The sequence below is a fragment of the Monodelphis domestica genome, chromosome 4 (assembly GCF_027887165.1).
Source record: "Monodelphis domestica isolate mMonDom1 chromosome 4, mMonDom1.pri, whole genome shotgun sequence".
NCBI classification, from domain to species: Eukaryota; Metazoa; Chordata; class Mammalia; order Didelphimorphia; family Didelphidae; genus Monodelphis; species Monodelphis domestica.
In genome coordinates, this window is record NC_077230.1 from 403775476 (window position 1) to 403790294 (window position 14819).

At 39.9% G+C, this 14819-nt stretch overlaps 1 protein-coding gene across 19 annotated transcripts in view; it reads right to left on the reverse strand.

Annotated features, from left to right (window-relative positions):
• CAMTA1 (calmodulin binding transcription activator 1) overlaps positions 1 to 14819 on the reverse strand; it is a 1356239-nt gene that overhangs the window by 452607 nt on the left and 888813 nt on the right. For all 19 annotated transcript variants that reach the window (XM_056795879.1, XM_056795869.1, XM_056795868.1 and 16 more), the window contains one exon: positions 10878 to 10949. In XM_056795879.1, coding sequence (XP_056651857.1) covers positions 10878 to 10949 — 72 coding nt within the window. The remainder of the gene's footprint in view (positions 1 to 10877; positions 10950 to 14819) is intronic.

Consider the following 14819-nt stretch of genomic DNA (forward strand, 5'->3'; position numbering starts at 1 on the left):
ATCAGAAGGCCTGAGTTTAAATCCCAGTCTTGGCATTTGTATGAACTTGGGCAAGTCACTTAACTTTCTGGTCCTTGGAGTTGAAGGTTGTTGAAGGAGTTGAAGTAATGTATCTCTGAGGTAGATCTCAGTTTCACATTCTATGATCCTATCAGTCTTCTGAGCTCTAAATGCTTTACTGTACAATTCCTATGTGACTCTTAGCAGAATAAAAAGGAGCTTAGGAGTAACTGTTGCCCTCTGGCCACACCAGCACCCACCCACTCTGTTATAGGGAAAGTTTTTTGGTTCCTAATTCTCTTCTATGTGTGTATCCTAATAAAATATTTAACAGTAGCAGAGAGAGTGCCCTCCACAGAGAATGAGATGTCTTTGAAACTTTATGTATCAAATAAACTGAGTCTCATTTTCTTTCCAGAACCCTTAGCCCTGTAGCTTTCCAATACTCAGAAAATATTAGAGCTGGAAAGGTCTTTAGAAGTCAGCTAGTCTAATGTCTCCTCCTCCCATTTTAAAGATGAGAAAACTGAGGCTCAAGTAAGATGAAGTATTATCTACCAAGAAAATAGAGGTAGCAGAGTAGAGGCAGGAATGTAAGCTGTCTTGAAACAAAATCCACTACACTTTCCAACATTTTACTGATTATTTCTGAATTCTGATAGGTTGAGCTCCACATGTTGTAATGTCTAAGCATAATTCCTTGGCCTGGGTCCCTGAAGGTGAAAGTAACCAGAATCTTTGACTCTGTTGCACATCACTTGGTTTCCTAGAGGTCATCTTGTTCAGTCAACCAATCAATCAAAAAACATTTAAATCCCTACTATTTTCCTGGTGTGCAGCACAGTGGATAGAGAACCATGCCTCAGTCAGGAAAACCCATGTTCAAATCCAGCATTAGACACGTACTAACTGTGTGATCCTGGGAAAATCACTTAACTCTCAGCTTCCTTATCTATTAAAAATGAGTTGAAGAAGGAAATGACAAACACTTCAGTATCTTTTGCCCCCCAAAATGGGGTCATATAGAGTTGGGCACAACTGAAGTGAGTGAACAACATTTTCTAGGCACTGTAATAGGTGCTGGGGACACATAGACTGAAGTGAAACATTTCTACCCTCAATGGATTTATATTCTACTGCTTAACAAACATTTTCTGATTCACTAGATTATAAACTCCTTGAGACAGGGGCTACTTATTTTGTCTTTGTATCCTCAGTACCTTGGACAGTGTCTGGCACTACTAGTAAGTGCAGAATAAATAAATGCTAATTCAGAAGAATTGAGATCTTCACCTTTGTCATTGAACCATGGATTTAGAGCTGGAGGGAGACTTAAGGACCACCTCTCTATCCAAACCCTTCATTTTACATATAAGGAGTGACTTAGCCCTAGCCTCCCGGGGTTGTTGTGAGGATCAAATGAGATGATGAATTCCAAGGTGCTTAATAAAGAGTATGAAGCACAGTGATATATAAATGTTAGTTGTTATTGTTGTTTTTATTATTATTGGTGGTGGTGGTCTAAGGTCATATAGGCAGTAAGGGTTCTGGAAGGAAAATGAGACTGAGTTCATTTGAGTTATAGAATTAAGTTATAGACAGCAGATCTGAACCCAAGCCATCCAAATCTTAACCTGATACCCTTTGCACACCCCCATATTGTCACTTGGTGCCCTGAATAGTTTGAGTTGAATAGAACCAGAAAGAAAGGCTGAATTCCTTGTTCATATGCCTTCATGCCAATCAATTATTTCCCTGAAACCCTCTAGGGATTTTTAAGAAATCTAGTTTGAATGTGAGAGCTATATCATGCCTCAGATATCATTATGGTTACCAGGCCATTTTTTCATTTCACTCTCCCCAACTCCAGCCAATGAATTCTCATCTACTAGGCAGGCTTTTCATAATCTAAGGTGTCAGAGACAGCCAATTTCCATCCTGGTTATCATCTCACAGATATTTAGTATCCTAGAAATGACCCTGTGGCCATCACTTTTGAGCAGCAATTAGCTTATTAACAAACAGCAGCATTTGACACTGTTGACCACCTTCTTTTCCTATATGCTTTCTTTTGTCTAGGTTTTCATGATGCCGTTTTCTTAATTGCAGAGAGTGAAGAGGTAGTTTTCCTCCTACCTACCTGACTACTCCTTCTCAGTCTTCTTTGCTGGATCTTTGTCCATACCATGCACATTATCTGTGGGTACCCCCCAAGGATCTGTCTTGGACTCACATATTTTTTATCTTCTCTATATATGATCTCTCTTGATGAATTTAATCTGTTTCTATGGATTCAATTATCATCTCAATGCAAGTTCTTCTCAAATCTATTTGTCTTGAGCTAGCCTATCTTTTAAACTCCAGATGTATATCACAAATTGCCCTAATGTTCTTTTCAAACTAGATATCTCTGAGTATGTCAAACTCAAAAGGTTCACTAGGCCTTATCATCTGCCTTAGACTCCTGAACCTTGCCATTCATCCAGCCTTTCCTTCCTTCCTTCCTTCCTTCCTTCCTTCCTTCCTTCCTTCCTTCCTTCCTTCCTTCCTTCCTTCCTTCCTTCCTTCCTTCCTTCCTTCCTTCCTTCCTTCCTTCCTTCCTTCCTTCCTTCCTCCCTTCCTCCCTTCCTTCCTCCCTTCCTTCCTTCCTTCCTTCCTTCCTTCCTTCCTTCCTTCCTTCCTTCCTTCCTTCCCTCTTTCCTTTTCCAAAACAGAACTCATTTTGTTTCACTCTAAACCACACCTTTTTAAAAAAGTCCCAATTGCTGTGGAGGACACTGCCATTCTCCTAGTCACTCAGTCTCATCATGTTGATATCATCATCCTCATATATCCAATCAACTGTCAAATTTCTACAACATATCTCATATACATCTCACTTTCTATACTCACACACCATCATTCTAGTCTAAGCCTTTATCACTTTTTATCTGAATCACAATACTCTTTGAATATTTCAATAACCCTCTAACCAGTCTCCTTGCCTCATCTCTCTTCATTCATACTTCTTCTCCACACAGCTGCCAGTGATTTTCCTAAAGTACAGATTTGACTATGTAACTTCCCTGCTCAATAAACTCCAATGGCTCCCTATTGCCTCCAGGAACAAATATAAAATAATTTGTTTGCCATGTAAAGCACTTCACAATCTGTCTCCTTCCTATTATTCCAGTATTCTTACATTTTATTCCCTTCAATGCACTCAATGGTCCAGTTGGACTGGCTTATTTGCTATTTTTCACAGAGGGGACTCCATTCCTTATCTCTGCACCTTTGAACTGGCTATCCCCCATGCCTGGAATGCACTCCCTCTTCCCCTCTGCCTCTTGGAATTTCAGGCTTCCTTTGAGAATCAACTCAAATGCTATCTTCTTTTTTTTTTTTTAACCCTTACCTTCTGCCTTGGAGCCAATAGACAGTATTGACTCCAAGGCAGAAGAGTGGTAAGGGTAGGCAATGGGGGTCAAGTGACTTGCCCAGGGTCACACAGCTGGGAAGTGTCTGAGGCCAGATTTGAACCTAGGACCTCCCGTCTCTAGGGCTAGCTCTCAATTCACTGAGCTACCCAGCTGCTCCCTCAAATGCTATCTTCTATAGGAGGCCTCTACCAGTGATCTTATTGAATACCTTCTCTCTAAGGTTGCCTTAGGTCTGCTCTGTATATATATATATATATATATATATATATATATATATATATATATATATACACATATATATGTATATATATACATATATATATAACTAGATCTATATGCATTTATTATTTCTTCTCTTAGACTATGAATTTCTTGAGGTTCCAGCCAGTTTTCTTTTTCCTTGTATCCTCAGGCTTGTCACACAGAGATTGACACATAGTAAATGCTTAATAAATGCTCATTGATTGACTGATTGCTGCTTTTCTTAAGTTTTGCACTACTGAGAGAGGGAATGGGCCAATTCTTATAGCCTTGGGCCTTTTGTCTCCTAATCCACAGCTGCTGAGAGTGGGTGGGCTGTATCATGAAAAGAAAAGGGATGCTTGGGAAAGTGTGTGTACACACATTGAGTTAGGATTGGTGGATGGGAGTGGGGAAGCTACAACCCTTCCCTTATTATACCCGGTTAGGGAAAATGAAGGGTCCTCAAACTAGCTAACAGGATATTGTATCCTGTGATGCTAGCCTTTGGGGGAATCTTGTCTTCCAAGACATCCGGTAGGAAACATATCCAGAGAACTATGAATCACCTAAGCAGCCAAGTCACTATAGCAGGAGGAACTGGAAAATCTAAGTAGCAGCGGAGGAGGCGTTCTGCTTTTCCTCCTTGCCCAGGCTGAGAAATTCAAGCAGAAGGGGAAAGACGCATCCTGGAAAGCAATTTGGAACTATGCCCTTGGTTACTAATCTGTGCATTCCCTTTGACCCAGCCATACCATTCCTAAGCTAACAGATAAAAACATCAATGATAATGCTGCAACTGATAGTCTAAGCCCATGCCTCAAAGAGACCAAAGAAAGAGGGAAAAGGACCCATATGAACAAAAATATATATAGCAGCTCCTTTTGCAGTGGCAAAGAACTGGAAATGGAGGCAGATGCCCACAAATCATTAGATGATAAACTTCTTCAGAGCATTAATTTCTTTTGCTTTTCTTTGTATCCCCAGTGCTTGGCACTATACCTGACACACAGTAGACAATAAGTATTTGTTGACTTATTGAAATCAATAAACAAATTATAAATATAAGGAAATGTATAAGAATGCAATGAAATACTATTGTGCTAAGAAAAAGGGGATAGATTCAGAGAAACCTGGGAAGATTTTATATGAACTGAACCAGAGTGAAGTGAGAAGTACTAGGAGAACAATTTATGCAATAAAAACAATATTGTAAAAAAGTCACTTTGAATGGCCAAGGAACTCTGATTGGTATAATGACCAACCATAATTTCAGAGGACCAACAGATGAAACTTTCTACTCACCTCTGAATGGAGAGATGATGCAGGATGAGACACACAATTTTAGATGTGGCCATTATAAGAATTTAGTTTATTTGATTATGCATATTTGGTACAAAAGTTACTTTTCTCTTTTTCTGTAAGTGTGTGGAGGAGAAGAAGGAGGGAGAAAAAAGTAAGTGTTGACTCATAGGATAGAGACCCAGGTCTGCAGATGGGAGGTCCTGGATTCAAATATGACTTCAGATACTTCCTTGCTGTGTGACCCTGGTCAAATAATTTAATCCTTATCACCTAGTTCTTCCTTCTCTTTTGCCTTAGAACCAATACATAGTATTGATTCTAAAATGAAGGTAAAGGTTTATTTTTAAATAAAAGATAGAAAAAAAGGAAAGGGAGTTAGAGGGAGATGGGCCAAAGTGATAAGAGAGAGTTAGGAGTTCATTCAGTATAGGAAGTAATGAGCTTGGATGCTACAACTATGAAAACCTACCTCATGAAAGTAAGTCTGATGGAATTAGAAACTTGAGGAAGTCAGTGCAGTGAGGAGATAAATTAAAAGCCATGATAATGGGAGTAGTAGGGAGAAAGAAGCATAATTTAACTGGGTTAAGATAGAGGCCACTTAGAAAGAGTGGGATCTGGTCACCAGAAGCTTGGGCCTTGGGGTTGCTGGTGAGAAGATGCTGAAACTTGAGAAGCCAAGGAAATTTGTGAGGGATGGAAAGAGGAGGAAATGCTAACAAGGAATCTAGAGTGTCTCTGACTGAAGTACAGAAGGAAGTAGGAATCAGTCAAAAAAATCAAATTTGGATTCAAGAGAGTAAATGGAGGAGAGATTTGTGATAGTAGACCCATGGGTAATGAGGCGAGCCAAAGTGGAATAGAAGATCTGAAATTTCAAGCTAGAGGGAATCTTAAGGAAGCATCTAGTCAAACCTCCTCATTTTAGGAGAGCTAGGATGAAGCTCAGATCTGGTCCTCAGACTTGAAGTCTATTATTCTTTCCACAATATGGCCTTCTATTGAGTTTAATCTGTTAAATGAGTGAATTTGGCAAGGTGGCTTCTAAGGTCCCCTCTAGTTCTAGATCTATGAACCTACAGTCATGTTATCTTCTTATTTGATGATCTCTGAGGTCCCTTGTACCTCTAAAGCTAAAATCCCATGATCATCTAAATTTCATTCAACAAAAATCTATTACGTGCAAGGTGAGAGACATCAAGTTATAGTAAATAAAAGTCAATCATGGAGCCAAGAAGACCTGGGTTCAAGTTCTGTCTTACAGATGCTAATTTTGTGACCTCAGGGGAGTCATTTCCCTTCTCAAGGCTCTAGGCAGTTGTCTGATTCCAAATTATAGAGAAGGTACTAACATACATTGGTAGAGGGAGCTTCTTTCCCTGGGAGTTTTCTATACAAACAAAATCACAGGTCTAGTTGTTATTTATGAACAAGGCACCGTGCTAGGGGCTGGGGATGTACAATAAGAGAGTCACAGCATCATTGGATCATACATTTTGATCTGGAAACAGTCCTAGAGGCCATTAATTCCAACTTTCAATCCTATTATATATATATGCATATATATATGTATACACACACACACACACACACACACACACACATATATATGGCCTAGAGAAATCCCATGATTTGGCCAAGGTCACTTGGGTAGTAGATGGCATTTATGATTTGCAATAAAGTTCTCCAGCTATAAAAGTTAGCACTCTTTCTTTCATCCTCTCTCTCTCTCTCTCTCTCTCTCTCTCTCTCTCTCTCTCTCTCTCTCTCTCTCTCTCTCTCTCTCTCTCTCCTCTCTGTCTCTGTCTCTCTGTCTCTGTCTCTCTCTCTGTCTCTGTCTCTCTCTCCCCCTTCCTCTCTGTCTCTCTCTCTCTCTCTCTCTCTCTCTCTCTCTCTCTCTCTCTCTCTCTGTCTGTCTGTCTCTGTCTCTCTCTCTGTCTGTCTCTGTCTCTGTCTCTCTCTCTCTCTCTCTCTCTCTCTCCTCCTCCTCCTCCCTCCATTTCTTTCCTTCTTCCCTCCCTGACCTTTCTTTCTCTCTCTCTTTATTTCTTCCCTTACTTACGTTCTGTCTCAGAATCAATATTTTGTGTCAGTTCCAAAGCAGAAGAGCAATAAGGGCTAGGCAACTGGGGTAAAGTGACTTGCTCAGAGTCATAAAAACTAGGAAGTATCTGAAGTCAAATTTGAACCCAGGTTCTTCCATTTCCAGGCCTGACTTTCTATCCTCAAAGCCACGAAGTTGCCCCTACCTAGTACTCTCTCCACTGTAACATTCCGTTCCTAACCTCCAGGCACTACTGGAGGGGTATACAGTCTCCTGGAAGGGTATAAAGTGAAAGGAGATAAATAAATAAATAGTATATATGTATATGTAATATATAAAGGGGTTAAAGAGTATGTATGATACACAAACAGATAGAAAGATAGTTTTTCAAAGTTATTTCAAGAGGGAATGCTAATGATTAGGTGGTCAGAGGAGGAAGAGAATCTGAAAATGTCTCATACATACAAGTGGTAGCACCTGAGCTTTACTTTGAGCAAAGCATGAGATTTGCTGGCTCATAGATGAAAAGGAAATAGGTGAGGAAATTGAAGCAGTAGCCAGAATGTTGAATACAAGGAATAGACCAATATCAACTGAATGGAAAGTGGGAAGGGAAATTACTTAGTCTAGAAAGGAAAGATGAGAACATGCCATTTTGCTTATTAGCTTCATTACTTATATTAGAAATTGCTTTGTCATATTTGAATTTATTTTTTGTGCCCTTCTCTATATACATGTTATATTCCTCCCAATAGAGTGTAAAATGCTTCTTCAACACATATGTAGAATTGTGAAAACCTGATCTAGAAGGAGATACAAAGTCTTCATTTGCAGCATCAGAAAATAATAAAAACAAAAAAAGTCATTCCCTGATATGCTACAGATGCATCTTTTCTTATGAAAGCATACATACAAAGCAACTTTCAGGTGAAGATCAGATAAGCAATTGGAAAATGGGGTAATAAATACTATTCAAGTTTCACAAAGAAAAAGATTGTGGGTAACTGAGGATAGGGAAAGAATCATAGGGGTAGAGAAATGGTACCAATATATGATCCAACATGTTTTCAAACAGTCATGGATGTTATTAGCTAGTGAACTTGTTGAACCAGTAACAGTTATATTCAGGAACTCCAGTAGAATTGAAGGAACCAGGGAGGATGGAGGCATTGTGGGGCTGGTGGAGGTAGGAGTGCCATGGAGGCAATGGAGCGCGAAAGCTGTGTGATGGCTATATCTAAGAAGCAAGGACTGAATTCTGTCCGTGGGGATTCTAGAAATAGCTTAGTTCTGAAAGTTGCTCTCTCCCTTACCCCCTGCCCACCTTAATCTGGGCTAAGCCTTGGATTTCACACTAGAATGGTTCTGGCTTGTGGGGAGTATTTCCAGGACAGCTTCCCTGGTTATAATTCATTTCTCATGTTTGATCTCTGAGTTCTGGGATATCGCATATTGGCTCTATCTTTCCCTCTGTCCAGGTTCTCTTATGTTCCTCTGCCTCAAATTCTGGCTCAGTGGGATTTACTGAGGGGCAGGGACCCTATCTCTGGCGAGTCAACCCAAGGCAATTGGGAATCAATTAGACAATCAACCACTTCTTAATTACCAGGAATAGTGCCAGGCATTGGAGATATAGTACAAAGCTAAACAATAATAAGCCCCTGTCCTTGATAAGTTTTTAGTCCATGGGGAGTAGTGAATGAATGGGAGATATGTTTCCAGAGCATAGTGGATAGGTGATTGATCTTAGAGTCAGGAAGCCTTTGGTTCAAATCCTACCTTAGACAGTTATTAGCTATAAGTAACCTTGGGTAAGTCACTTAACTGCTCTGTGTATAAGTTTTCTCATACATAAAATGATAGGGGTTGGGAAGGGGTAGCTAAATGGCTCAGTGGGTAGAAAGCCGGACATAGAGACAGGAGGTCCTAGGTTCAAATCCAGCCTCATACATTTCCTAGCTATGTGATCCTGGAAATCCCCTAACCCTGATTTTAGGTTAGAGTTAGAGTGAAGGCTAGAAGCCTTTACAACTTTTCTGCCTTGGAACCAATACTTAGTACTGATTCTAAGACAAAAGGTAAGGGCTTAAAAATATAGGGGTGGGAATTAATATCCTCTAATGTTCCTTCCAGATCTAAATCTATGCTTCCATGGAAGTATATTGTATTCTAAAAAGTGGAGATAATAATAGCATCTCTTTCACAAGGTTGTTATAGGGATAAAATGAGAGAACACATGTATGCACTTAACTTACGGCACTATATAAATGCTAAGTATTATTATTAGTTAATAAATACAAAATATGTATACAAAATAAAGATGAGAATTTTGGGATTGAGGGCTCTCATAGTTGGGGAGATCAAGGAAGGTCTTGGGGAGAAGTAACAAATGTACTGAAAGTGACCCCCTAAACACAACTTATACCTTAACATGAGACAAAAAGAGGTCAGCAGCTCAGGGATAGGAGGATCTAAGTAAAGTTATGAAGGTAGAAAAGGAAAGGTAGAGAATATGAAGCAAAGAGTCAGGGTATCAAAAAGCAACAACAAACCCAAAGATGGCCTTTTATAGAGAAACCAACACAAATTACAGAGACTGGGCACATGTAGGTTGTCTTGGTTGTCTGGCATACATAGGGTCATCTCTCTCAATGTTCTATTGAACATGGAGATGGAAGAAATCCTGCCAATAGGCAAGAAGAGATCAAGATTCTGTGTTTGGGGAACTATACTTCTAACCCAAACATCTAAGATGCATATAGTCATGATGAAGGTGCTACTCTCTATTCCACACAATATCGGATGCTTATACGTACGATCAGGCACCATCCCATCCCCGCATCATACATAAAGATATGCACAGACACTCTACGGATTCAGCCCTCCATCTCAAACATGGATTCATGCCCAGAGCCCAGCAGTTTAGGACATGTGCAGATGCCCAGGATACCACTTCCAATCTCAAACAATCTTGGCTATGTACAGCTACACTCAGGCACAATCTTTTTATCTCAAAGTACACCATGTAGAGATTCTTCCAAGGTCTCTCTTCACCCCAAACAATCAATAAACTGTATACACATGTCCTCATGAAAGTCCTTCATTCCAAATTTTTTGGAATACATGTGAACACACCCAGAACCAACTCCCCCCACCAAACAGCAAATAATATTGAACATGTAGACACATCCAAGCCTTATTTCAACATCCCAGAAGGAGACATGTTGATTCTCCCAGTGGCCAGCCCTCTATCACCTCCAATCTATGATGTGCATAGACACACTCAGAAACTATCCTCGACAATCTTGAATATGTACAGACACAACCTGGGCTAAGCCTTTCAGTCCAATCTCACACTGAAGTAACCAAATCCAGAAGACTCCAGAAGTAACACAATAAAAAAGATGAAACCAAGACTTTAAAACCATAGAAACTGTCTTGCTCAGGTGACCTAGTAGTAGACCATTGCTGGAATTGTTCCCAGATGAAGAATGAGATTCAAAAGGGCAATTAGTTAAAAAAAGTCAGGATTTCTCCATTTGCTCTGGTATTTCAATACAAAGTAATATTTCTTTTAATTGTATCCATATACAAAGCACCAAATGCATTGTGGGGCAATGTTTGAAAAGTCTCATTCTCTTCTAGGAATATTCATTTGGGAAGTAGCAACAAAGCTAAATTGGCTGCAATCCTGCTTAGTGTCACCTAGAGAAAACCAACCAAACCATGCTTCAGCCTTTCAAAGACAATCAAAGCATCCTCAGCTGACACCCTTCCACAAAGTTCCCCATCCATTTTATCTCTACAGGCTTCCTGAAGCCAGGCACCTTCCAAGCCCCAAAGACAGAAGGAGAAACCCAGCCACCTACCTGAAGGAGCCAGTAGCACCTCCGGTGGAAGGTGGGGATGATGGAGGAATGGACATAACAGCCGTACAAGCACTAGGGGAGAAAGGAAAAAAAAAGATAATTCAGTCAGATAAAGGGAGAATTGAACAAATGAAGGAATTCACAAGACAGGGTGGTGAAACAGGCACACTAATACATTTTTGGTGGAACTGCAGGCTGATACAAACATTTTGGAGAGAAATATGCAGTAAGAAAGACAAAACTGATCATACTTTTCAACCCAAAGATTCCAGAGCTTTCACTCTATCCCCAAAACATCATTTTAAAAAATGAACCTATCTGTATAAAATGTTCATAGCTGCTTGATTTCCAAAAGGATTGGAAACAAATTGTACATTCAACAATTGGAGAATGGCTCAATAAGTTGCACTTTATTAATGTAATGGAATCTTATGGGGTTGTAAAAAAACAAATATGAAATACACAAGAAGGTACAGAAAGACATATATGAGATGATACAGAGTGAAATCAACACAACTGGAAATATATACATATTGGATAGAAATAGATATATATATAGATATATATGTATATTTTAGAAGAAGAAAAGAAAGGAAAGAAGGAAAACAGGGCAAAAGGGGTGGAATTCGAGATTGACCCAGATGAGAACAAAAAATAAAATCACTGATTTTGTCTTGACATTGTCTGTTAAATGCAGTGCATTCTTATTCATTAGAAGCTTTCAAGTATGGTCTGGGATGAACACTTGTCTGCTTGTCTAAAATATTGTAGAAGGCTTTCTCCTTCACATCTCTTTGGACTACTACTACTCAGTGGCCACTGAGGGTCTTTCTAATTTGAGATTCTGATTCTTTTTGTCCTGCCTTATTAAAGACAAGGGCTTGAGGAGAGAGAAATTGGAGAACATTCCCTCTCCCTGTGTTTTGGTTGGCAGTTTTTATGTTATTTCTGCAGTTGAGACAGCATTGGATTTGGAGACAGAGAATCTGAGTTTTAATCCTATTTCAGCCACATACTGTGTGACTTCAGGCAAGACACTAAACCTTTCTGGGCCTCTATTTCACTATCTGAAAATGAAGATTATTGGACTTGATTAGAAGTTCACTAAGGTCCCTTCCAGATCTAAGGCTGTGACTTCTTTTAAAATTACAAGACAGGGAGAGAGTTAGAATGCTTAGGGAGGAGTGCCTGGCAGTCCATTAGACTGTGAGCATCTTGAGAGCAAGGGACTGTCTTTTTGCCTTTGCTCAGCATAGTGCCAAGTGCATAGTAGTTGCCTAATTGATGCTTGTTGACTCAATAAGGCAAGAGGGAATGTTTTACCCCTTTCCCAATTCAATTCTAGTCTATCAAATTCCATTAAATAAATACTTATTTTTAAACCCTTACATTCAATCTTTTTTTTAACCTCCTAAGTTAATATCCACTCTAAGACAAAAGAGGGGCAAAGGTTAGGTGATTGGAGTTAAGTAATTTGCTGAGGATCACACAATCTTAGTTGTATCTGAATATCTGAGGTGAGATTTGAACCTGGGTCCTCCCAACTCCAGACCTAGCACTCTATCCTCTTTGTTACCTATCTGTCCTGAAATGGGTATTTATTAAGTACCTCCTATTAGCCCACCACTAGGCTCAGTGCTGGGGAAAGAGTAAAGAGAAAAAACAGGAAAAAATATCTTTCTTTCAAAAGAACTCAAGTGAACAGGACTCCACTACTCTGTCATTTGGCAGGAATTTATATGGCTGATAACAAAGTCCCCACAATGTGAAAGTTTTTTGTCACTCAGTTATGAGCCTACTTCTCTTGTATGGGTCAAACACTCTGAAAGCATTTCCCATCACTGAGCGTTTGAAGACATGCCAACTCCATTGGTTTGAATATAGGAATTCCTTATAGGAATCTTCCATTATTTCAAGACTCAAGCTCCTCTCTGATGGTAGGGAGAGCTGGAAGATGCCCCCTTTTAAAACTGAGAGCACTTGGCTTATTCCTCATCAATGGTGTTGGGGCAGGAGTTTTAGGGCAAGTTAAAGGTGGGGACATAAGAAGACCTTCTGGGGGTATGTCCTAGACCATGTTGGAGAACCAATGGTATGTGTGCTAGAGGGTGCTGCTCCCTTTCCCCTCTACACCATGCCCGAGGACATTTCTCACATCATCTGTCCCTCTGCTCAACAGCCCATTGGGAATGCTTCCTTCCTCCCCTGTCTGGGGTAAGGGGGCAGCTCACATGCAGCGTAAGGGTTGCAGTTTGGGCACTCAGTCTCTAAAAGGTTTGCCATCACTGTCCTAGGATCTCAGAATTGTAATGAGGAGGAATGTGGAAAAGGACTCTCTACTTCCTCAGCAATCTCTGTCAGCCAACAGGCATTGATGAGACGTGACTACAAAGTTGATTCTTTCCCCTAAGAAATAATCCCATTTTTCTCAAACTGTTTACATACTCCCTCTGAAATAAGTTCCCACCCCTGTGCCTTTGAACAGGTTATTCTGCTCCCATGGCTAGAATGAATGAGCTTTCTCATCATCTTGGCCTTTTAAATTCCTTCTTGGTCTTAAAGGCTCAGCCCAGGTGCTAACATCTCTAAGAAATCTTCCTTGAGTCCTCTAACTAAAAGTTTTCTTCTCTCTTCTCAGATTTTCTTGGACCATTTTGTCTGGAACAAGGAAATCTCTGATATGTACATCATAGGATTCAGAGTTGGAAGGGACCTCAGAAATCTTCTGTCACTTTACAGGTAAGGAAACTGAGTCCCCCCAAAGTTAAGTAACTGGACTAATGCCACACATGTGTCAGAAATAGGATTTAGAATCTACATTCTCTTTACTCCAGAGGATTGTATCATGTGTGATAGATAGAAAGCTGCTCTTAGAGCCAGGAAGACCCAACCCCAAGTCCCACCTCTGGCATACTCTGGCTGTGTGAACCTGGGCAAGTCCTATAACCTCTTAATGGTATTCTAGGCTCTCTAAGTTTACAGTAGAGGGAGTTTTATCATCTGGGAGATAATTACCTCTGTACCAATGAAACCAAGCCCTACCCCTATTTAACCTTGACTGGCCATCCATTTTATTCCTGTGACATGCTACCTTATATTATACTTTTTTTAACCCTTACCTTCTATCTTAGAATCAGCTCTAAGAAAGAAGAGCAGTAAGGGTAGACAGTTCAGGTTAAGTGACTTGCCCAGGGCTACCCAGCTAGGAAGTGTTTAAGGCCATATTTTAACCCATTGACTCTAGGACCGGTGCTCTATCCACTATGCTCCTAGATGCCCCACCTTGTATCATACTTCTCTGAATAAATATCACATCCTTCTTTTCTCCAATAGAAGGTAACCTTCTCATGGGCAAGGTTTATTTTTTTTTTAATTTTTGTCTTTGTATTTCCAAAGTTTGGTTCACTATTTATTTAGTGATTGCATGTTGAATTTGAAACTCACTGGAGAAATTTGGGCAAGGGAGAGTATGTTGCTTCTCAAGGGGTCTACTTTGAACAACAGTATAGATAATAAATTCTGGTATGTTGATTAAGGAATTAGTTTCCTTTATATAGAAGAGGGAGTTGGTGAAGGGGATAGTGTACCAGGAGCTGGAGTTGGGAAGACCTTAGTTTAGATGTTACCTGAAACAGTTATTAGCTGTGTGATCCTGCACAAGTCACTTAACCCTGCTGGCCTCAGTTTCCCCATCTGTAAAATGAGTTGCAGAAGAAATGGCAAACCACACCAGTATCTTTGCCAAGAAAACCCCAAATGGAGTCACAAAGAGGCAGATATTACTAAAGAGCAATTCCTTACTATTTCTTTTCGTTTATTTTTATTTAAATAACAAATTTTCACACAAGTTTTCCAAAGTTATATGATCCATACTGTCTCCTTCCCTTCTTCCTTCCCCCCTCCAGGAGTTGACGAGCAATTCAATCTGACCTATACATGCAT